Below are 21,835 nucleotides of genomic sequence, written 5' to 3'. Positions count from 1 at the left end.
CTTTGTTTTCCAAGAGTTAAAGAATTATCTTGTATCACTTTTATGTAAAGCGTCTTTGAGTACCTTGAAAAGCGCTCTATAAATAACATGTATTAAATGTATTATTAATTACTCCAAATATTACTAAAACAGTGAAAGCTTTTTATCTCACTGAAAATATTTTCTGTTTTTGAGTGGATACATATTATTGTGGCTTTGTCGGGTGCTGAATTTTGCTTAGTAAATTATACACTTTGTATCCTGAAAAGTGTTTGCACACCCCCTGCCTGTTACCTTCCTCTTACCTCTTTATCTAACTTTAAGTTCTAACTATTGCTGTAGAATGTTGATTGTTTACTTAGGATTTCACTGGAGGAATTATCATTGTTGTCGGTTTTGCAATTGCATACTTCTACAAAAGTACTTATACATAAGAATGCTATTATTGACATATGAGCTTTTCAGACAAGTATCGGTAATGTAGTTGCATTCTAAAAAACTGCTTATATCAATCATTGATATAAGCAGCTTTTTAGAATGAGAAACTATTATGTATTTGGTTCGCTGGACCCTTGCTGTGAAAGGGACACTAACTTTATTTCCTGTAATATGTAGATTTCCAAAATGCGAGGTCCCTTGCCACCAACATTTTGCAATATAGGATCTGTTGTTGTTAAATCTTTAAATAGGTTATGCATATAGAACCGTGAGTTTTAACTATTTTAAACGGTATATCCTGTTACCTGTAATGACTGATAAGCATTTCAGCTAATTAGAAATGCAAAATACTGTATTTTACACGTAATAAGGCCCACAATATTATTTAGTTTCCATGTGTCCTTTTGGAGTCTTCAAATGTCCTTTTTGGAAAGCTGCCTAGACATGACTTAGAAAAAAACAATGCGGAATTCTCATGTTTGGTGATATTGTTATCAAATTAGACAGGGGACTTGTCCAGTGTTTTGGCTGTGGCTCCACTGTGTTTCTAAGTGTCCCAGGCTCCTCCACAATAATCCACTCAAAACCAAACTTTTCAGTGAGAAAAAAAACTTCCACTTCCACTATGTTTGTGCTTCTGTAACTTTTATTTATTAATACTAAAAAACTAATTCTGACAAATTGCATATAAACTCACAGTAGCTCTAGTCGGGTGGTTTTAAGCTTATATTTCTGCAGTATATACACAGTGCAGTAAGCACGTGTTTGAACTCACTTTATTTTATGCCCACGGCAAGTTTTATTGAAGTTGAAAATGTGTAACCCAGATGCTCCCTTCAGAGTCAAACCTGTGTATGAGGCACCTGGCTGACACATCTGATTTTTATGCATATGGTCCCATGCAGGAATGCCGCAGTAGCGACATCAAGCCGGCTTGCACAATTGCCTTTGACAAAATACTTGCCCAACTCACCTGGGAACTGCAGCAACACTAGGTAAGCCAGGGTTTCCCCCAGAAAAGTTGTTAGGCCCGGTGGCCTAGTGTATTTTTTGACCAGGGGCCTGGCGTGGGCCAGCAACAGACTGGAGGCGGCATTAAGGTAGACTATGATAACAGAATCACAGACGGAATCACGGAATTGAGAATTTTAAAAAGCTATAACACCATTGGGCCCTACATTAAGTCAGTGCTGGAGATTTAAAAATATGCCTTTGTAATGTGAATATTGTTATAAATAAGCCATTTATTCAACTAATGATATTAATAAACATCAAGCTAACGATATTAATAAACAAGTGAAGTCGTTAAAAATCATGTAATGTTACTTTTCACATTGCATTAATAAGCTACGAGTCTAACTTTAGCTAAACACTGCTCAAGTTCATATAAAAATAATGTAGGTACCAACAAGATGAGGTGTAACAAGGTTAGTTAGCCTACTAAATAAGAAACGGTGGCTTTCTTGGTAACATTAGCTTGTGATAGTTGGATAGTTGTAAGTGTAAGTGTTGACCGTCATTCCACGCACAATGAGGAATGAACACTGATCTCTGCTGTTTTCGTATAGTGTGTTCACGATTTAACCGATAGATATCACTGGTGAGCTTTCCCCACTGTAACTGTAGTTGAAAAAACATCTTAAAAATACATTCAGGCTTGGTGGGGAGTCAACTTAGGTCAACCTCATCGAAAGTAACCTTACAGTTACTTTAATCTCTTCTGTGAACTCAGAAAAGTAAATTACTGCATAAACTCTGTCACTGAATGTTAAACTGGCCTGTATGATAAGGAGAGAGTAACATTTTTGTTCATTTACGGGGTGGGCTATTTTATCACGCGGACTGCATATGAGCCTCTGTCTGTCTGCACCAGCCTGCCAGGCATGTGCTGTCAGCATTCAATGGGGAACTATGATTGTAAGCTAGGAAAAGTAGCAGAGCTAAATATTATGATGAGAATTTTGCTAGAGCGTTTATGGAACATGAGCAGATTCCCAAGGGTGGCTAGAATTTAAGGGACGGTGTGTAAAATTAGACAGTACAATTCCCTAGTCCATGAGTATTCCTGAACCGTAACTTTGTTGTTATATGTCCTTATTCATAACATCTTACATAGCATTTTTTAGCCTACATTAATTGCATAGGGCAAAGAGTGGAAGAGTGATCATAGTTCTGTTTTGTCTATTTCAGGATTAAAGACATAAAAATCCAGATGCAGGTGATGAGGCGGTACAACCGTAAGTGGACAAAACAGGACAACAATATCAACAGGTTCAGGTAAGGAAAGCCTCCACACAAATAAAGGCACACCATGTATATCACATTCCCAACCACAACTACAGTTCAGGAGGGGAACGGCTTTTGACCATGCTCAGGACCACAGGGAACATACGTTCCCATGTACAGACCAGAAGTGGAGTATCTGGCAATGCATGGATCCCTGTAGTGACTCCAGGGAGTCAATGATTCTGGCTATGATGTCACTGTTGTACCACATCTTCAACTGAAATAACGCAGCAGGGATGAAATTAAAACAGGAATAAAATTCTGGGCATGACATCACAGTCCTACCATGCATTCAGCTGAAATAACAGTGGGGAATAAACTAAAACAGGACTAAAACTCAGCTCAATTATCAGCTGGGAAAAAAACTTGCAGAGTTAATAGCTTGCTCTTGACTCTGCTGGGGTCTGCAGATGGTTCAGCATTAATGCCATTTTCAAATAATAATCCTCGCGAAATAATGCTGCAGGCTCCCGGCTTGTTTTCACAGCATCATGGCACACTCAAGTTTAAAACTGCAGGAATGATATTTTCCAACTGTCACATTTCTTATGTATTTTTGTCTATATTGTCTTCATTTGAGGTGAGCAATGCATATACACTCACTGAGCACTTTATTAGGTACACCTGTACACCAGCTTGTTAATGCTTTAATATTTAATGCTTAAATATTAAATCAGCCAATCATGTGGCAGCAACTAAATGTATAAAAGCATGTGGTTCAGCTGTTTTTCAGACCAAATGTCAGAATGGGGAAGGAATGTGATCTAAGTGACATTGACCACAGAATGATTGTTGGTGCCAGACAGGGTGGTTTGAGTATCTCAGAAACTGCTGATCTCTTGGGATTTTCACACACAACAGTTTCTAGAGTTTGCAGAAAATGGTGCGAAAAACAAAACAAAAAATCCAGTAAGCAGCAGTTCTGAGGGCAGAAACACATTGTTATGGAGACAGGTCAGAGGAGAATGGCCAGACTGGTTGAAGCTGACAGGAAGGTGACGGTAACACAAATAAGCATGCAACAGTGGTATGCGGAAAAGCATCTCTGAACACACAACACGTCAAACCTCTAAGTGGATAGGCCTTTTGAGACCTAAGTTGGTGGAAATGCACTTAGAAAATTAATTTGCTAGTCACTTCAGTCCTATTTGGCCCCACATTGCCAACTTCATAGACCTGCAGTTAGATGGCTTCATCTTTAAGTCAGAAGCTCTGACGGAGGGGTCTGGGGTTTAGAGAAGTTGGCTTTTGAAATCAAGTGCAGGAGGGTGATTCGTTTCCAGGGTCAGGTTGGGAAAGATCAATAAAGCACGTACATATTGTAACGTTCTCAAAACTGATCCACAACGGCACCATACATGTTACAAATTCATTATTTGAATGAGGATGGTTGAAACTACAGGCTTCTGTTCTTACAATGCCATTGCAGGTCTGAGCTGAACCACAGTTGCCAGGGAGAATCCGAAGCCATCATCACGCAAGAGAACACTCCTTTGGGGACATTAATTGAGTATGATGGTGAAAATAAAAAGCATTTCAAGGTGACCTCGCAACTCTTCAAGACATTCAGTAAGGTAAGCTGCTTCTAACAAACCTTACCCTGAACCATACCAGTCACTATGCTGTATATTGATGAGGGATGACACCAAATATAAAATTGTTATAGATACTCCAATATTTCAACCTCTAACAGATTGCTTTGGCCAGTATTTCAGATCCTCACACACGGCCACACACTGTTACTAGCATACACGCTCACACACAGCCACACACTGTTACGAGCATACACACCCTCACACAGAGTTACTAGCATATACACCCTCACACACAGCCACACACTGTTACTAGCATACACACGCTCACACACAGCCACACACTGTTACGAGCATACACACCCTCACACAGAGTTACTAGCATATACACCCTCACACACAGCCACACACTGTTACTAGCATACACACGCTCACACACAGCCACATACTGTTACTAGCATACACACCCTCACACACAGTCACATACTGTTACTAGCATACACATCCACAGTCATTTTCCTTAACCACTACGCTACAGGCCGCCCTGTACTAGCATACAGTGTAATAGTGTTGTCTAATCTAATCAGGGGCGGCCTGTAGCGTAGTGGTTAAGGTAAATGACTGGGACACCCAAGGTTGGTGGTTCTAATCCCGGTGTAGCCACAATAAGATCCGCACAGCCGTTGGGCCCTTGAGCAAGGCCCTTAACCCTGCATTGCTCCAGGGGAGGATTGTCTCCTGCTTAGTCTAATCAACTGTACATCGCTCTGGATAAGAGTGTCTGCCAAATGCCAATAATGTAATGTAATGTAATCATCTTATTGCGATTGTGTTATAGTATTATTGTATTATAGTATGTAATGAGTGTAACTGCATGTGTTTGTGGTGTGTTTGTGTGGTGCAGGAGCAGCCGTTTAAGAATTTTACCTGGAAGACATGTGCTGTTGTGGGGAATGGTGGGATCCTGGTCAATAGCAGCTGTGGAGAGGAGATAAACTCCGCAGAGTTTGTCATCAGGTATGTCGACAAAATAACCAAGAAAAGAATAAAAGAGCAAATCCATCCAGTGACCGTGTGACTTTTCACTAAGGTTACCAATGATATAACAGAAACAAATACTCTTTGTCTTGGGTCCAGGTGTAATCTCCCTCCTTTGGGAGACAACTATAAGAAAGATGTAGGCAACAAGACAGACGTTGTGACCGCAAATCCCAGCATCCTCTTGGAAAAGTGAGTCAGGGGTTTGGTTGGTATTGGAAGTGACGTTTCACCTTCAAGGATCCAATTCCACAGTTTCTCTGCTTATAATACTGTGTTCAAAGTCCTTCACTGTGATAAGTCAAGGTCATTGCCTGCAGAGCTTCATCAGCTGAGATCATGCCCTGTCCTGCCCATCTCCATCTTAAAGGCCCACACGCATATTTTTCATGTTTTTGAGCTTTTCATATCATCCTGGAACTTTCGATTTGTGTTCCATACTGCTCCAAGTGAAATAATTGCAATTTTGGTGGAAGTATGCATATTTTAGGATCTAACTGCTTCAAGCTGTAAAACAATTTCCCACGTGACACATGAAGTATGTGTTTTCATAAGTACCGGATGGTAAATGTTAACACAGAGAGCGGACCACAGCAGGCAAATGGGGAGGGGGGCATTGTGCTCTGGGGGCAGGGTTAGGGACTTAAAAAAAACAACAACCTACATTTCTTCTATTTGCGAACGCTTTGTGGGCGTTTTAGGTGCTAAAACAAGGAAGAGAACGCTGATGCGTGTGGGCCTTTAACTCTTCAGGTTCGAGGGCCTGACGGAACTGCGGCGCCCCTTTGTGGAAAGAATGCGCGACTACGGCGACTCCTTGCTGGTGCTGCCCGCCTTCTCTTACACCGCCAACACCCCTGTCTCGCTGCGCGCCGTCTACACCCTCCAGGAGTTCGGGAGCCCCACCCGCGCCGTCTTCTTCAACCCCAGGTATCTGAGAAGCCTGGCGAAGTTCTGGACGGCGCGGGGCCTGGCGGGTTGGCGGCTCAGCACCGGGGCCATGGTGGCCAGCCTGGCGCTGGGGCTGTGCTCAGACGTGCGCCTCTACGGCTTCTGGCCTCACCCACTGCACCCGCACGGGTGTCAGCCGCTCACCAACCACTACTACGACGACAAGCCGGGCACCAGAGCACACAACATGGGCGCCGAGTTCGAGCACCTGCTGCGCCTCCACGAGAAGGGCGTGGTGAAGGTGCACCTAGGGAAGTGCTCGGCTGACCCCAGGTAACCAAACAACGACTTTTTGTGAAGTTACCCCCCCCCCCCCCCCCTATGCTTACTGGAATGGTGCCACCCTGGCTGCCTCTCTGGGATTTCCCTTTGAGGGACGGACACAATAAGTAAAACTTCTGTTCTCGAGCACTCACGCAAATGGACTTTGCTGATAAGACTGAAGTCGGTTAACTGGATCTAGGAGAGACATTGCTCAGGTCGGCGACTGCTGGTGTCCTCCCACAAGACACAACTTCGATCAGACAACTTGCACTAAATTGTGAAACTACATACAGTGTTTTGGTATGTTCATATGGAAGTATGCATTCATATATATATTTATTGTCCGGTGAGAGAAGGTGGGAACCTGAATTTTTGTCTCTTTATGAACTATTTGAGTCATTCTGATGTAAATGAAAAACACTTTTAGTTCTTTTAAAGATATTTTTTAGGCCTTTTTCAGCTTTATTGGACAGTATATAGTATAGAGAGACAGGAAGAATGGGAGCGAGAGAGAGGGGAAGACATGCGACAAATGTCAGACGGTCGGATTCGAACCGCCGACGTCGCGGCTCGCAATGAGCATGCGGTCACTGCTCTACAGGCTGCGCCGCCGAGACACCCCCGAAAAACACTTTTAGTTCTGATTGTTAGAACTAATGCAGGGATTGCATCTTTCAGAGATCAGAAATCTGTCAGATCCTAAACTGAAACTCTGGTCAGTTTCTGTGATATTTCTGATCGAATTATACAGGAGAAACAGGAGTTTCCTCCTTTGGGGATTCTCCCCTGTTCTCTCCTCAATGTATAGGCATAGCCAATTCCCAGTCATTTCACCTACAACATCTGCCTCAATCCCAAATGATATCTTTCCTTGTTGTATGCACTGATCACACTGGCACTACATGGCCAGTAGGTGTCGCCAGAGAACAATGAGAGGCAGTGAATAACCCCAGTCAAATAACCCTCCTGTGGGGACATGGCCAATTATGTCCACGGCAGCAGTCGGTGAGTTGAAAATTGGTACGGAGCAACCCTTTCATTTATTATCAATTGATTATCAAAATGTGAAGAACCTGTGTGTTACTTGCCAATAAATTAGTGCGATAGTCGGCATGCTTGTTAATCGAGGAAAAGGAATGAAAACAGGTTGAGATCAATGATCAGTTTAAGGGAAAGGTTTACTAATTTTACCAATTGGTTCAGCTCACTGACCGCAGCTGGTCCACGGGGTGCTCTATAGCCAACAAATGTAAACCTAACCTAAACAATACATGAAACCTTACTGGCTGTAAGCTACCAGTGGGAGACCACAGTTTCATAAAGGGGAATACACGTATGGATGAAAGTGTACTAACAGGCATCCATAGATCTTTCACAGCACTAACAATTTCAAAGGGGCATGCTGTCAAACTGATTCCCTTCGCTATCCTAGCATTAAAAGGGTACACCGTGTACATCAAACTGGGCCTTTTGCTCTGACACTTTGCCACAACCTACTCCACACAGAGGCTCTGCTCGGAGCCCCTGTAACTGATACAAAATGTATCTTAAACTTGCTAATGCCATACCCCTCCTTATCTGACTTCACTGGCTACTTGCTACAGTCCACATCATGTTCACTGCCCTGTTGTTACTAACCTATCAAATGGAACAGCTCCACCATAACTCCAGTCAATATTCATATCTTACATCCCGGGCAGATTCCGTAGCCTTGAGACGATTGGGTTCCTCCTCCCAGCATGGTCTCTTCTCCCAGTTATGCCTGACCCCACACGGGCAAAATCAACCTCTCCAAGTAGTCAGGTCGTATTTGCGTATGAAGCAAATACAGCTTACAAAGCTATACCAACTTTACACACTAGAGGCCACCCTTTCATTGTTTACAAATGGTACCCAATATTCAAGGCAAATCTGCAAAGCTTTAATTTTAATGAAACGATTTGGGTGACGCTTGACTTCAAAGTTTACACCACAGCAGCACTCAGTGAATCTGAGAACATGACAAGCCATTTTGTATAAACCCCAGGCTGTGAGACAAACCACAATGCATTTTTTAGTGAGTGTTGTCCTATTTCTTTCAATTTTTTCATTTTTCAAGTTCTGTATTCCCAGTTTCATTTGCAGACCTGTCCAATCACTGCAAATGCTTTTCTCCTGACAGATGCTGCTTGTTTTCACTGTTTACTCTGCTTGTTTTCACTGTTTATTCTGCTGGCTGATTTACTCATGCGTGATGAAATGAGGATAGCCCTGTTGAGCAAAACCCATCTGCCCTGGGTAAATGGTAAATGGTTGGCATTTATATAGCGCCTTTATCCAAAGTGCTGTACAATCGATGCTTCTCATTCACCCATTCATACACACACTCACACACCGAAGGCGATTGGCTGCCATGCAAGGTGCCAACCAGCTCATCAGGAGCATTTGGGGGTTAGGTGTTTTGCTCAGGGACACTTCGACACAGCCCGGGCAGGGGATCGAACCGGCAACCCTCCGACTGCCAGACGACCACAGCCACAGTCAGCACTGGCATCTTAAGAACTGGGTCAGAGGTCCTCACACCTCGTCCTGGAGAGTCGCAGGTTGTGCTGATTCTTGCTGTTACTCAGCACTTATTAAAGCACAGATAAATTAAAGCAGTTAATTACACAGCTAACTCACCTTAATTGGTTTCTTGGGTTGGTTGCTGATATTAGACCAAGGACAAGGACTGGGCCAGCCCCTGCTATTTTTGCTCCATCTAAGGATTCATGTGTTGGCAGTGTCCAAAACCGCTTACTTCAGTGCTGGTCCTCACTGCTGGTCCTGGAAAGCCACGAGGTATGCTGGCAAAAACAAAAAACTTTATCATCCTTATCATGGTCTGCATTTGGGAACAATAACTAATAACTAATATAAGTAAACAATATGTTTAGTAGACAGTATATATTTTGCGGACACAGGAGTAGGACACATGGCCATTGTGTTCAAGGTGATCACCATCCAGGCACTGAATCAGACTCTGGCACTTAATCCATTAAAGTTTTGTGATCAAGCTTGGATGGAAGAAAGACCAGAAACATTACTGGCACTCCAGGACTAGTGTTGCCTCCTTGAGGCTTTATAAATGTTATTGATGGTTTGTATTGACTCACTAAAGAATCCACACACTGTGTTCTCATAGCCTTTATTTGCTGACATTTGAAAAGAAACCACAAATACATGAAAATACTGCAGCACTGCTGGACTTGTTTTTCACACCCCTGGTTTAAGGTTTTAATCTGCCAATGTTCTCCCAACAATATGCCAGTCACCAAAAGCCTACAGCTGTCATCAGCAAACATCAAAACTCTTCTGATCAGTGAAGAGTCTATGAAAGCACTAGTCTATGAATGCACTATATCAGTGTTTCTCAACTCTAGTCCTCAGGTCCCACTTTCCTGATGGTTTTTGTTGAAACCAGGAACTCACACACCTGATTCAATGACTGAACCAATCAAACCACCAAGAAATTTACTTGATTAGTTAAATCAGGTGTGTGTTCCTGGTTACATCAAAAACCTTCTAGCAAGTGGGTTCCTAGGACTGGAGTTGAGAAACGCTGCACTATATGAATGTAAAATAACCACTGCTATTGGAGGTTATTGGAGGAGTGGCTGCAGTGCTTGCTGCACAGTGTTGGGGGTGTAATTGAGAATATACCAAAGAAAATGGGGTGGGGTGGTGCTGTCACACAAAACAGGGGAAGAGGGGGCTCCACACACAAAACCGAACCTAAAGACTGACCTTACCTGACCCTGAACTCTTCCCGTGTGCACCAAGTACTATATTACACAAACTGTACATAATATCATGCAAATTCAAGTTTATTCAGCACAGTATAAATTCTGTCAGTATACATTTTACAGAAATAGCATAGAACGGATACTATCCAAGATGCCAACACTGAATTAGACTAGTTAACTTTGAGATTATTGTGGTTTTTACACATTGGCTCTTGAGAATTAACTCCAATAAGCCGCAAACACACCAGCAGTATAACAGTATCTATAACTCACTGTGAAATGACATCCACTTAACATTTTCACAAATACCACTTGGTTCTGATCACATTCTGAAGATATAATTGGTTCAGTTGTTCTCAAACCTCAAACTTTTAGCCCCGATAAAATGTAGCAAAACGTTTATTTAAACAGAAACGGTGGCGAGTTGAACATCCTGTTGTAAACTGTGGACGGACTGACTGACCCAATACAGTCTGCTCCTATGGCATTCTCCAGGCTTTAAAGCAGGGGTGCGCAACAAGGTCCGATCCGTTTCAGGATTTTGTGCCAACTTCTGGTCTTAATTATTTCATTGACTCAATCATATTTTACCTGACATGAGTACCGGCTATAGCTGCAGCCTGCACGTGTATCCTAATGATTTTACTGTGTTCAAGTTCAGGCTTGAACCAGGGTAATTTACAGAGCACGTGGACACACCCACCAAGCTGGAGCAACAACATGAGCAACATATCTCAAAACCTGCTGCAAACCGTTGTACACTGCTGGGAGGAAACATATCGTTCAAGCCAGAAACCGAAGCAACCCGTTTTCCAATTGAACGTGCCCCTGATGAGAGTTGCAGTTTCAGCTGCTTTTTGTTGTTAATCAGCATTTAATTGATCAATTAAAGCAGTTAATTACATGATTAACTCACCCCACCTGGTTTATTGGCGCTGAACAGAAAACTACACAGGTACTGTATCAGAATCCCATCCTGTTAGGGCTGCAGTGACTGTGCAGAGTTTTTAATTTGATCAGTTAAAAATAAGTTAATTCTTTTTACGCAATTGTTTGCAATTTAGCACAATGTGAACATGGGATGTTTATTATTTGTGGCATGCACAGCTATTTCTGATAAAATGATACTTAAGAGGCTAAACAATTCAGTGCTTTTCATGTTTAGAGGGATTAAGAAAGATTGGCAACTTCTTAAAATTCAGGGATTGCAACTAATGTTGGAATGAAAACCAGCATACACACAGGTTGGAAACCACTGCTATGCAGAAGTGATAAAGGAGTGAACCAGCACTGGCATGTAAAGTGGTTTTGGAAACTCATTGTTCTTAGCTGGATATTGAAGGATTACACACCCTCTTAACTCATAAACTGAGAAATAATTATGTATGTCATGAAATACAATTGTCACATCCCAGAAGTTCATTCAGATCAACTAATGCTTTCATTTTCTATAATTGGTAGGGAAACCTGGTGTGTATACAGGGCCATGTTCAGCCCAGAAAAAACGTAGCAAAATATTTATTTAAACAGAAATGTTGGTGTGCTGCGACAGGATGTTCAAGCCGGGGGTGGACTGACTGACGTAATACGGTTTGTTCCTATGATGTCTGAGAAGGCGTTCTCCGGGCTTTAAAGCAGTGGTTCCCAAACTTGGTCATGGGGGCCCCCTGTGTATGCTGGTTTTTGTTCCAAGCATAATTGCATTTGGCTTAATTAGGTACTTCATGGTTTGAGGGATTGAGTAAGCCACATTATGTCAGAAATAGAAGTATGACATTCCAAAGTTCATATTGCACTATACTGTAAACATCATTTTCATTGTCTGGACCTTTTTCATTATTTTCTTGATGGTTAGTTTTAGTAGCCAGGTGTCCACACTTTCACCAATTAGGTGCATATTGATTAAACTCGGGCTTTAATTAGGTTTAAGAATGTACTTATTTTATGCAGTTGTTTGCAATATAGCACAAAAAGCACAATATGGAATTTTATTCTTTATGGCAAGCATAACTATATCTGACAGCCCTAACACACCCAGCAAACAGGAGCAAACGTACCTCAAAGCCTGTTGCAAAACACTGCACACCAATGGGAGGAAACGTATTGTTCAGAAATATAGAAAAATGTAGCAAAACTAACATGCCCCAGGTTTTTTTCCCCACCAATTACCTAGGCTAAATGAGCAAATTAGCTGCATACCCAAACATTGGTTCACTCCTTGATTAGTTTAGTAAAATAATTCATGGAGGGACACAATAACTGTCTTCAGCTGTCATTCATATGCTTATCAAGAAATGTAGCTAAAATATCGGATGGAGCAAATGGTCTGATTAATTAAGTAAATACAGCCAGAAGTCATAAAATCCAGAAACAGACATAGCCCTCCTTGCCCGTGTCTGTTCTATAACATGCTAAATGACAAAGGATTCCTTCAATGTCAGGGTTGTCCAAGCTTATCCGAAAAGAAAGGAAATGTGTGTGCACGGTTTTAGCTTAGCATTATGACTCCTGACTCTACTTCGCAAGATCTTGATTGAAGACCATGGCTAGTTAATTCGGTGAATCAGGTGTCGTAGTGCTGGGCTAAAAAATCCAGTAGCCACACTGGCCCTTTTTGGATAAGATTGGATACTGTGCAATATACCCATGCCAGCTATAGATTAATTATAGATTAGAAGTTATTTATGGCACTGAAAAGCCAACATGCATTTTTGTTTCCTAATGTTGACTTAAAAGAAACATGCAGCTTGAGATAAAATGGCAAGTTGGGATAGTCCTATCTATATCCACCAGTGGTCCTCACTTCTGGTCCTGGAGAGCCACAGTGTGCTGGTTTTTGTTTTCGCCTAAATATCCGCAACCAATTGAAACTCAAGAAACCAGGTGAGTTAACTATAAGTAACTGTTTTGAATGATCAATTAAGTGCTGAGTAACAACAAAAGCCAGCACTGCACTCCAGAACTAGGAGTAAGGACCCCTGATAAACATTATGTGTATAACAAGAGGTTGTCCTTTTAATAGTTGCCTTTTACCAAAACAAATGGCATTTGCATTTGATTTAGCTATACAATGTAATAATTTAGGCTTCTTTGAAAGACAAATTGTATCATTTGCCATTATCAGTCATCATCATGGTTTGGATTTTTTTCATCACCCTGGCAACCCTGTACTATACCCGGTCTTGTTTCGAATTGCTAATAGTGCTTTAGTGTTAAATTAGATCTGTTTATAATGATAATGTGTGTTTGTGACCTTTCTACTACCCTGTCCAGGACTCCAGTCCAATGCCTAGCTGAACACACAAACCCAATTACATTTTACAATGATACTGAAGAACGCTGAATTATTTAACCTACCTCCAAGTTCAGCCAGTCACACATTGACTAATTACATTTTAGGTCAGTTAGCCTACAGTGACAGCTATCAGTGGTATCAACCACTAATTATATAAATGCTTATAAAAAATTTTGCATAGGTCATTTTTTTAATGAAAAATATTTTTGTTATCCTAGAGCCACCGTAAGTAAGAACTGAACACTTCAATTACAAACAGGTGACTTCATCTGGACTTAATAACTGGCCTGCCCAAGAAGGTATAAAATTGTCCGTTGGCGGCGCCTTTTGCTTTTAGGAACGGTGCCACAAGTTGAGGAAGAAAGTATAAGTTTGTGACCCACAAAATGGATAGTAATTACTCGAAGACTGATGCCATTCCACGTTTACAACTGTTCAACTGTGTTCACCCCGACTGCGCAGCAACGTTTGTCAGAGAATGGCGTTTGAGAGAACACGAAACCATACACGCTGGCACGGTAAAAAAAAACAAAAACGAAAACACGTCATGGCATTAATAACGACCAGTTATGACATTCGCTGTCAATGATTGCTGATTCTGGGTGGGCAAGAATGGATGTAACATACAATTTTTACCATTTATTGATCATTGTTAAAACTATAAGGAAGACCTTCTAAAATAGGCGTAAATGTTTTACGTCTTGAATGCTGGTATACGAGGTAGGTGGACTGATGTCATTTCATCCTAATGTCTGCCTTTTAAGCGGCCTCTACAATGCCAGGAGCAAGGTTGTAGCCGCCGTTTCTCCAGGAAATCCCATCTGGCCCGACATAAACTCAGCCACTGTGAGGAGAGAACCTTCAGGTAGGCTAGGCTACAAGAGGCCTATCTTTGCTAAATTTGAATATCTTCTGCTTGTTTTGATCATTAATGCATATCGTCCCCTTCAATTTCAACAGATGTACCTACCTGAACTGTGCCAGCCGTTTCTTCAATGTGGACAACCTGAAGAGGCACGTCCGATATAATCACGGTGACAAGGACAAGTACTTCAAGGTTTGACTCATCTGAGATCAGTCACACCTTATTCATCGCCTCTGAGTGTTTTAGCAGGATGTTATGCTTTTGCTTGTACCATAATTCTTCGATCATAATAAATATATTTGGTCATCTGCATGCAGTGTCGAATATGCGTGAACACTTCTATTAGCCGGATGAGTCGCCTTAATCGTTCAACTATTCTGAGATTAGTCTTGCCTGAAAGTTATTTGCCCACCAGTTAAAATAATATTAATATTTTTTTATATGCATAAATAAATAATATTTAATTTCTTCACTTCTGTGTAGTGCAATTTCCAAGACTGCACTGTGACGTTTCGGAAACGCAAGGCTTACAAGATGCATCTGGCTACACACGACATTGCTTCAAATTTCAAGTGAGTCGATCAATTTACCTTGTTGGTAGTTCTTAAAGAACGAAAGCACGTTTTTTCCCCTCACTTAACAGACAATGAGTTTGTATTAAATTGCATTTGTGAGATTTGTTTCACAACCCAGCCTGTTTTAGTAGGGCTACTCCTTCTGAGATTTGAGAATTACAACCTGCTTGAATTTGTTTACCTGATTAGTTAAATGGACAAAGCCTTGTCATTCAGACGATGCTTTGGTCTGAATCAATGTTCCAGAAGTCACTTGTGCCTCCAGTTTTGCTGCTGGCTTGTGATTTTTTTTTTTTTTTTTTTTCTGAACCTTGGGTGTTGTAACGCTGCAGTGACGTTTGGTCATTGTCACATGGGTGAGACTGCAGAGGAAAGTGTGGTTTGTCCAATGTTGCGTTAAATGGCGCTTACTGGAGTGGCTGTGCCTGTGGCTTAGAGATAACTTAGAGCGGCCTTGGCAGGACTATCTCACCCCTTCAACACCCTACTTTGACCTGCGGGCTGCACAATCTCACTGAAGTATTTCCACGAGTGGCGGTTTAATTAAATCTGAATTTGGCCTTTCGATTATTTTCAGGCTGAAAGCTGCCCTATTTCGATTTGCTCGCTTTGCAGAAAGAGGCTTTCTCTGTGAAAGACAGGCCCAGAGTGTGGGGATCAGTATTGCATTTCAGGGCATGGACTTGCATCAACACCACCTGGATTGACTGAATTAGTCTAGTTTAACAATGAAATTGTGTGCCTGGTTGTGAAATGGAGGCTATGTGATCCGGCTTATCTGAGTGTCTGTCATTTTAGGTGCATGAAGGAAGGGTGTGGAGCGAAGTTTGAGACTCCAGGGGCTCGCCGGGCTCATGAGAAGACCCATGCAGGTGAGCAATTGGGTGGCTTTCCTGGGGCTGGTGGTATGGGCAAGGGGCCAATCTTTACCAGTTCATTTGAACTTTGACTTTGTGGAATTGTTTGTAAGCCAGACTTGTTAGCCTGCTTTTCTTGCAGAAGGTGAGTAGCTGCCCTGGTCCTAGAGAGAAATACAACCTGTGTCGCATTTATAGACTTAACTAATGGACCTTGTGGCTTTCCGTGACCATGGCTGGTACCACTACCTCTAAGTCATATACGGCAGTGATGGAATGCCTACATAGTTTTCATTTTTCCCATCAACAGATGGCTGTATACAGCTGGTTCCAGGCTAGTTAATGAAATGTAGAATTGAAGACAAATTAATTGGCAGAACGGTGTGCCTCTGGCTACATACTTGGAGTTCTTACCAGAGCTAGACATTACTGCAGTCTTCAAAATCAAATGTGTCTTAACTCCCATGAGTCGTTATGCAATGCCAGTGAAGTGGTTGGCTGGCCTTTGACTCTGGATTGTCCTCCTCTTCAGGGTACCCCTGTCCTCAGCCCAGCTGCCAGGTGGTGGCACATACCTGGGGGAAACTGCAGAAACACCTTCTGGAGCACCCCAGTGGTAATGACATCACCTGATCACATGTACACAAGCCCAAAGCACACTTCCTTACCAAGGTTCATATGGGAATTGCAGAAACCTGGGCAGCTTTCTTCCCCTCTAGCGTCAACAGGCGATTAGATTGCCATATTTTTTAAAACTGTAATTAAGCCTAAAGGCCTCATTGCCTTGCTAGTTTTCAGTTCTGTTCCTCATGTTTTGCTGGAACAGACATTTCTACTGGAGTTATTGCGCCTACATGGATTTTAATGTAGCATTTACATACCTGAAGGGGTTCAAGGGGAATGGGTTTTGTGCAATCTTATCACTCTCCTGCAGTGTTCCCTACCTTCCCTCTACCCCCCCCCACACATTTACAGCAGCTCCTGCATGATCCAGAAACTTGTACCCCCTTTCTTTCACAGCCACTCTCACCTGTAAAGAGTGCCAGAAAGAGTTCAAGAATCGGGCGGCTCTGCGGTGCCACAAGCGCACCCACGCCACGCAGAGGCCCGTGCTCATGTGCCCCAGCGACGGGTGCCAGGCCTACTTCTCCACGACCTTCAACCTACAGCACCACATCCGCAAAGTGCACCTGCAGCTGGCCAAGTACCGCTGCTACTACCCCGCCTGTACCCGCACCTTCGCCATGCAGGTTTGCCCGCCCTTGGCACCTAACCGCCCTGTATCCGCTCTGCATTACACCGCATTGAATTATGTTACTTGGCCGTTAGCTGACCCACTTATCCAGAGCGCAATACATTTTTTTTGCACTGTATTCATTTGTACAGCTGGAATTGGGTCAAGTACTTTGGTCAAGGGTCCAACTACTATTTGTTGTAAACAAGCTTGCTTGTGCCAGGTCCCTAGCTCTCACATTTATCACTGCTTTACAGCCATTTTTGTCCAGAAGCTAATTTGTTAATGTTGGCTTGCTTAGTAATTTTCAGAATAATGTTAAACCTGTATCTAGCTAGGCAACTTGTTCCTTAAAGCTATGGCTGCATTTGGCTGGCCTAACTGTGTTGAATTTGGTAATATGTGCACTATATGGTATTGGTTTGTCTCCTGTGTGTGTACCATACGTGCCTACACAACCTTTTTCTTTTTTTTGGTTGCCGTCTTATTGGCTAACTGGCAAGCAAAATGAGAACAAACCACTCCTCTTTGAAATTGGCTTTTTCTAATGAATATGGACTAGTGCTATGACTATTGTTCTAGTACGTTTAAGAACATGAACATGTTTCATTGGTCTGCCACTTTTGTTCTTGCCTCTCACCTTGACCAAGTATGATATCCATATCATGGAAGGCACTTTTCTTTAGCAGAATACATTATTAGCGCTTTGTGTTTAATTTATGCAGCTTTGAATATGTGCAGTTTCACTCCATTGTTCTGAGTGGTTTGAGTGTTAATGGGCTACCCTTTGCTCAGCTGAGATTGCTGACTTAAGTGGTTTGTGATACTGCAGTTATCTGGTGGTTTGAGCCGAACTGTAAATCTCGCTGGTCTTTGGGCAAGCGCATTTAATCCTGGCTTCTGGTCATTCCGCCAGGACATCAAAAGCAGTTCTTAATGATCCCAATGTTCCCGACTAAGGACTTAATCACTTGACCTTGGAATTGGATAGGGTTTTAAATTAGTGGTGCGTGTGGTCACTCCTAACTGATCAGATGCAATTCTATCATCTAAGGGATTTCATGCCAATTTGTTTTGCCTCATGACTTGAAGTGGAACTTTTTATTGAAGCGTTTAAAATCTGAATATTGTCACAAACACTCAAGAGTTTCTGTCCTTTTCTGTACCCTCCCAGGAGAGTCTGAACAGGCACATCCTGCGCCATGGTCCAGATGGAGGAAAGGTTAAGGCAAGTACTAGTACAGTAGATTGTCCTACATCTTATGAGTGCCGGTCTAATGCTCTGTAAGCAGCCGGGCCGTGAAGCTTTTCAAAGGGAAGTTTTAGGTGTCAGCCAACGGGGTGCAGTTTATTTTTGTTCCGCACTTACAGCTTGCAGTAGCAACCCTAGGTCTCGACAGCCTTAATCCGTGATGTGTGGAAATGGGATTTTCAAAAGCTAATGGCCTAGTGTGATGGAATGTTTTACAAGATAGCATTTTGCTAAGGTTGTGATGGTGTGTGTGCCTTCAAATTCGGGCGTGTCTGCAGGCCAAGTAGCGTGTAGCTCTAAATCATGTCAGGAGGCTGACGCTGTACTCAAATCCTTGCCCTAGTTTGTCCGTCAGCCTGGGCGTGGTTCAATGGTTTTTCAATCACCTGTGGGCCCCTAACATTTTTTCTTGCAGGAGTTTTGGCCAGAGGCTGTCATTAGCCAGCAATAGGGTTTCACACCACATGCATGTTCAGGCCGCATACTGCTAATTTCGACATTTCACTTTTAAATGTATAATTGCCCCCTGGAATGAACTGGGTGTGGGTGTTTGATTCTTGATTGTACCAGACACGTGGATTTACAGGTGATTTGGTGTTCAGATGTGGTAGATTCGTCCTAATGCTGTGTTTCCCAACTCCAGTCCTTGGGACCCATTTGCCAGAAGGTTTTTGTGGTTACCAGGAGCGCGTACACCACCCGATTTAACTAATCATGGCCATTTTTGGTGGTTTTATTGGTTCATTCATTAAATCGGGTGTGCGAGTTCCTGGTTACAACAAAAACCTTCTGGCAAGTGTGTCCAGATGACTGAAGTTGAGAAATGTTATTGTTGTGTGCATACTCCAGTCGGGTCTTCTGGTTCTGCCTTATATTGTGCTTATTCCCATGGCTTCTCTTAAAGGCTCACTATGTGCTGAGGGCAACTCTTAATTTCCCCACAGCTTAAAGGTGCTGTGGATTCAAGTTTCTGTTGATCACATCAGTAAATGCAGTTCTGTTTCTTTAATTCCTCGTACATTAATTTGCCCTGCCTCCTTCCAGGGAATAGGGTACTCTGCTGTAGTGTTTAAAATAAATCTGCCATTTTAAAGTCTCATCAGAGGTGTGCATGTTGCTGCCAGCTCCTTCAAAATAGTTTTTTAAATGGATGCGACTACTCTTTCCGGTACCAATTAATCAATATGTTTATTGCTGTTCATTCCTTAGTACTCTAAAGCCCATTGTGTGTACTGGGTATTTCTCAGTTGAGACTTATGGTTTTCTATTGTTTTTATGTGCTCTCCAGTGGTTGAGGCCTCCGTGTAAACACACAATACTGATTGGGACCTTAGAAGTATGTGTGAATTCAATGAGCTGAACTTGACGGTGGCTGAAATGACCATTTGTGCAAGTCAGTGGCATTCAGTGGTCTCCAGCCCTGGGACCACTATTCTAATGTGTTAAGTTTTGACTGGTCTCAGCAGCAGAAGCGTCCGCGCTCCAGTAAGAAGTGGCTGAAACGCCTGGACAGGCAGCACCAGCCCCCTCTGGTGGAAGACGACCTGCGCCGCCTCTTCGCCCAGCAAATGCGCTTCTCTCGACGGGGGAAGCTGGAGGCCGACCTCTCGGGCCTCTTCAACGAGCGCAAGATCCCGCGTCACGTGGACCCCGAGGTCAACCTGCGTGACCTCTTCAGCCTCAAACCACCTCGCCCGCTGCAGTCTCCGACCCCGGTTCCTCTGCCCATGTGCTGAACCCCCAATGAGAACATTCATTCTAAATGCACCTTTTGGATTTTTGGATCATTTGTTGGTGTAATGTAAAAATGTGCAAAGAACTTGAGTTTGTTCTACAATTGCAAGGATGTACACGTGTTTAATTTGGCATGCAGCATTTCTGTATCGAATGTCAGTTTGAGTAAGATTGTGGATTCCTTGCTTGGTCATTTGTTAAATTAACATTCAAATAAAAGAATGTGCATCGTTTAATTTGTGGTCGTTCTCAGTCTATTGGCTTGTCTGATGTGAATCTTTAGGCCTTCATGCATTGCAGGCACTTGTTTTGGGTGTCTAAATGGGGTGCCATGATGTGAATAGTTTCTGTACTGAAGTTAAAAGGGCAGCTGCAGCAGCTGTGTTGGGTGTATATCTCTGCCTTGGCTCAGTTCTTGGCCTCCAGAGCTATAATCCCAATGGCTTTCCAAGTCATTAAATCGTAATAGAAATGCAGAGTCAAGCTAATCCAGTACCAGCAGGATGTAAAGTGTGCACTGCAGTAAAAATGGTTGCCAAGTACCGGAATTCTGCAGTTTGCTGAGATGCAGGGGTCTGAGCGCAAACCCCAAGAGCTCATTGCAGTAAATGTGTCAAGTCATGTTTTAAACCACAGCGTTAATGTAAAAAGTTAATCTGCTCGCTTCAGATATTGGTTCAGTCCGGTTAAATCAAGCAATGCCTCCTTGTTAACCTTTTCAGTCCTAAGAGTGCCATATGGCTGTCAGGAACCTTGTACCTTTTCAACCAGTCAAAATGGCCGCTATACATCGTTTTGAGCCCATATTAAATTAAACCCCTAATATATTTCTCGGCTTTCTAAATTTTCTCGACCAAATCCATTTGTGTGGAGCCAATTCATATAGGGCTTTGGACTGAAGGGGTTAAAGCAAGCTTTGCCTAAGTTTTGTGTGGTGTGTGTGTCCATAGGATCCAAAGTCAGCAATTTGAGGTTGGCTTAATACTGCTTCCACGAAAGTGGCTCTGACTGCAGACAACCATAGTCCCAATAAAGGCATCATCCTGATAAGCCTCTGAATCGAACCGTCGGGTGGTGCTCAATCAACCTAAGTGGGAGCAACGTAAAAAAGTTGACGTCTGAATTTTGGATGCTGCATGCTGGCTAAAACGACACTAAATATGGTTGTGCCTGTGACTGCTGTGCTTTCTTCATTCCACCTCCATGTTAAGTCTACATTCATACCTGCCCTATTCCATTTGGATAAGGGTCCCTCAATATACTCTGCACTAGTCCATGGGTGCACAACTTTGTTCCTAGAGGGCCTGTCTGCATGCGGGTTTTTGTTCCAACCAGTTATCTTGGTTTTAGTTTTCTGGCAACACTACAAACTATGCTGGTTCCCTCCAGTACTTGAGCACAGTAAAGTCTGTAGCTGTAGCTGGTGCTTATACAGGTGTTAGATCAAGATATGATTGCACTAATTGAAAAAATGAATAGCTGAAGTTGGCACAAAATCCTGAAACCAATCAGCCCTTGTACGCCCTTGCACTAGCGGCAGTCCCTGAACCTGGCTTTACATTCGGCTGCTGCGTGCCTGTGTCTAACATGCATGTATATGTGCGCATAAGGATGAGTGTGTTCACATTCTTATTGTCGAGGGCTTCCTGCTTTACTCCTAAGGGTCATTGAGCAAAGTACTGAACCAGTGTTCCTTCATTTCTGTTCCATACAAATAATGCAAAAAGAGGAGGTCCTCGAGGAACTACACTGTGCCAGACCTGCATGGTTT

At 42.7% G+C, this 21,835-nt stretch overlaps 2 protein-coding genes across 3 annotated transcripts; both read left to right on the top strand.

Annotated features, from left to right (window-relative positions):
• Window positions 1-1,327: 1,327 nt before the first annotated feature.
• LOC133122769 (alpha-2,8-sialyltransferase 8E-like) lies at window positions 1,328-6,501 on the top strand. Its single transcript, XM_061232912.1, has 6 exons — window positions 1,328-1,412; window positions 2,608-2,694; window positions 4,133-4,277; window positions 5,140-5,252; window positions 5,373-5,465; window positions 6,027-6,501. Exons 2-6 carry the CDS (start codon window positions 2,630-2,632, stop codon window positions 6,499-6,501), a joined length of 891 nt encoding a protein of 296 aa, XP_061088896.1. The 5' UTR covers window positions 1,328-1,412; window positions 2,608-2,629.
• A 6,143-nt stretch (window positions 6,502-12,644) lies between these two features.
• On the top strand, window positions 12,645-20,300 carry LOC133122516 (P43 5S RNA-binding protein-like). 2 transcript variants are annotated; one of them, XM_061232521.1, is made up of 10 exons: window positions 12,645-13,012; window positions 13,885-14,065; window positions 14,312-14,412; window positions 14,508-14,604; window positions 14,896-14,984; window positions 15,786-15,859; window positions 16,377-16,460; window positions 16,865-17,094; window positions 18,253-18,306; window positions 19,797-20,300. In XM_061232521.1, exons 2-10 carry the CDS (start codon window positions 13,934-13,936, stop codon window positions 20,064-20,066), a joined length of 1,131 nt encoding a protein of 376 aa, XP_061088505.1. In that variant the 5' UTR covers window positions 12,645-13,012; window positions 13,885-13,933; the 3' UTR covers window positions 20,067-20,300. The 2 variants fall into 2 exon arrangements, with proteins under 2 accessions (XP_061088505.1, XP_061088504.1); XM_061232520.1 differs by having other exon boundaries at window positions 19,794-20,300.
• Window positions 20,301-21,835: the final 1,535 nt, after the last annotated feature.

This window comes from Conger conger, chromosome 2 (assembly GCF_963514075.1).
Source record: "Conger conger chromosome 2, fConCon1.1, whole genome shotgun sequence".
Classification (NCBI taxonomy): Eukaryota; Metazoa; Chordata; class Actinopteri; order Anguilliformes; family Congridae; genus Conger; species Conger conger.
This window is presented reverse-complemented; position numbering and strand designations above follow the sequence as displayed.

Coding starts and splice junctions, on each gene's coding strand:
- LOC133122769 (XM_061232912.1), top strand. CDS start 2,630: ATGCAGGTGATGAGGCGGTACAACCGTAAGTGGACAAAACAGGACAAC. Junction 2,695..4,132: donor AACAATATCAACAGGTTCAG/GTAAGGAAAGCC, acceptor ATGCCATTGCAG/GTCTGAGCTGAACCACAGTT. Junction 5,253..5,372: donor TCCGCAGAGTTTGTCATCAG/GTATGTCGACAA, acceptor TCTTGGGTCCAG/GTGTAATCTCCCTCCTTTGG.
- LOC133122516 (XM_061232520.1), top strand. CDS start 13,934: ATGGATAGTAATTACTCGAAGACTGATGCCATTCCACGTTTACAACTG. Junction 14,066..14,311: donor AAACCATACACGCTGGCACG/GTAAAAAAAAAC, acceptor CTGCCTTTTAAG/CGGCCTCTACAATGCCAGGA. Junction 18,307..19,793: donor CAGATGGAGGAAAGGTTAAG/GCAAGTACTAGT, acceptor GACTGGTCTCAG/CAGCAGAAGCGTCCGCGCTC.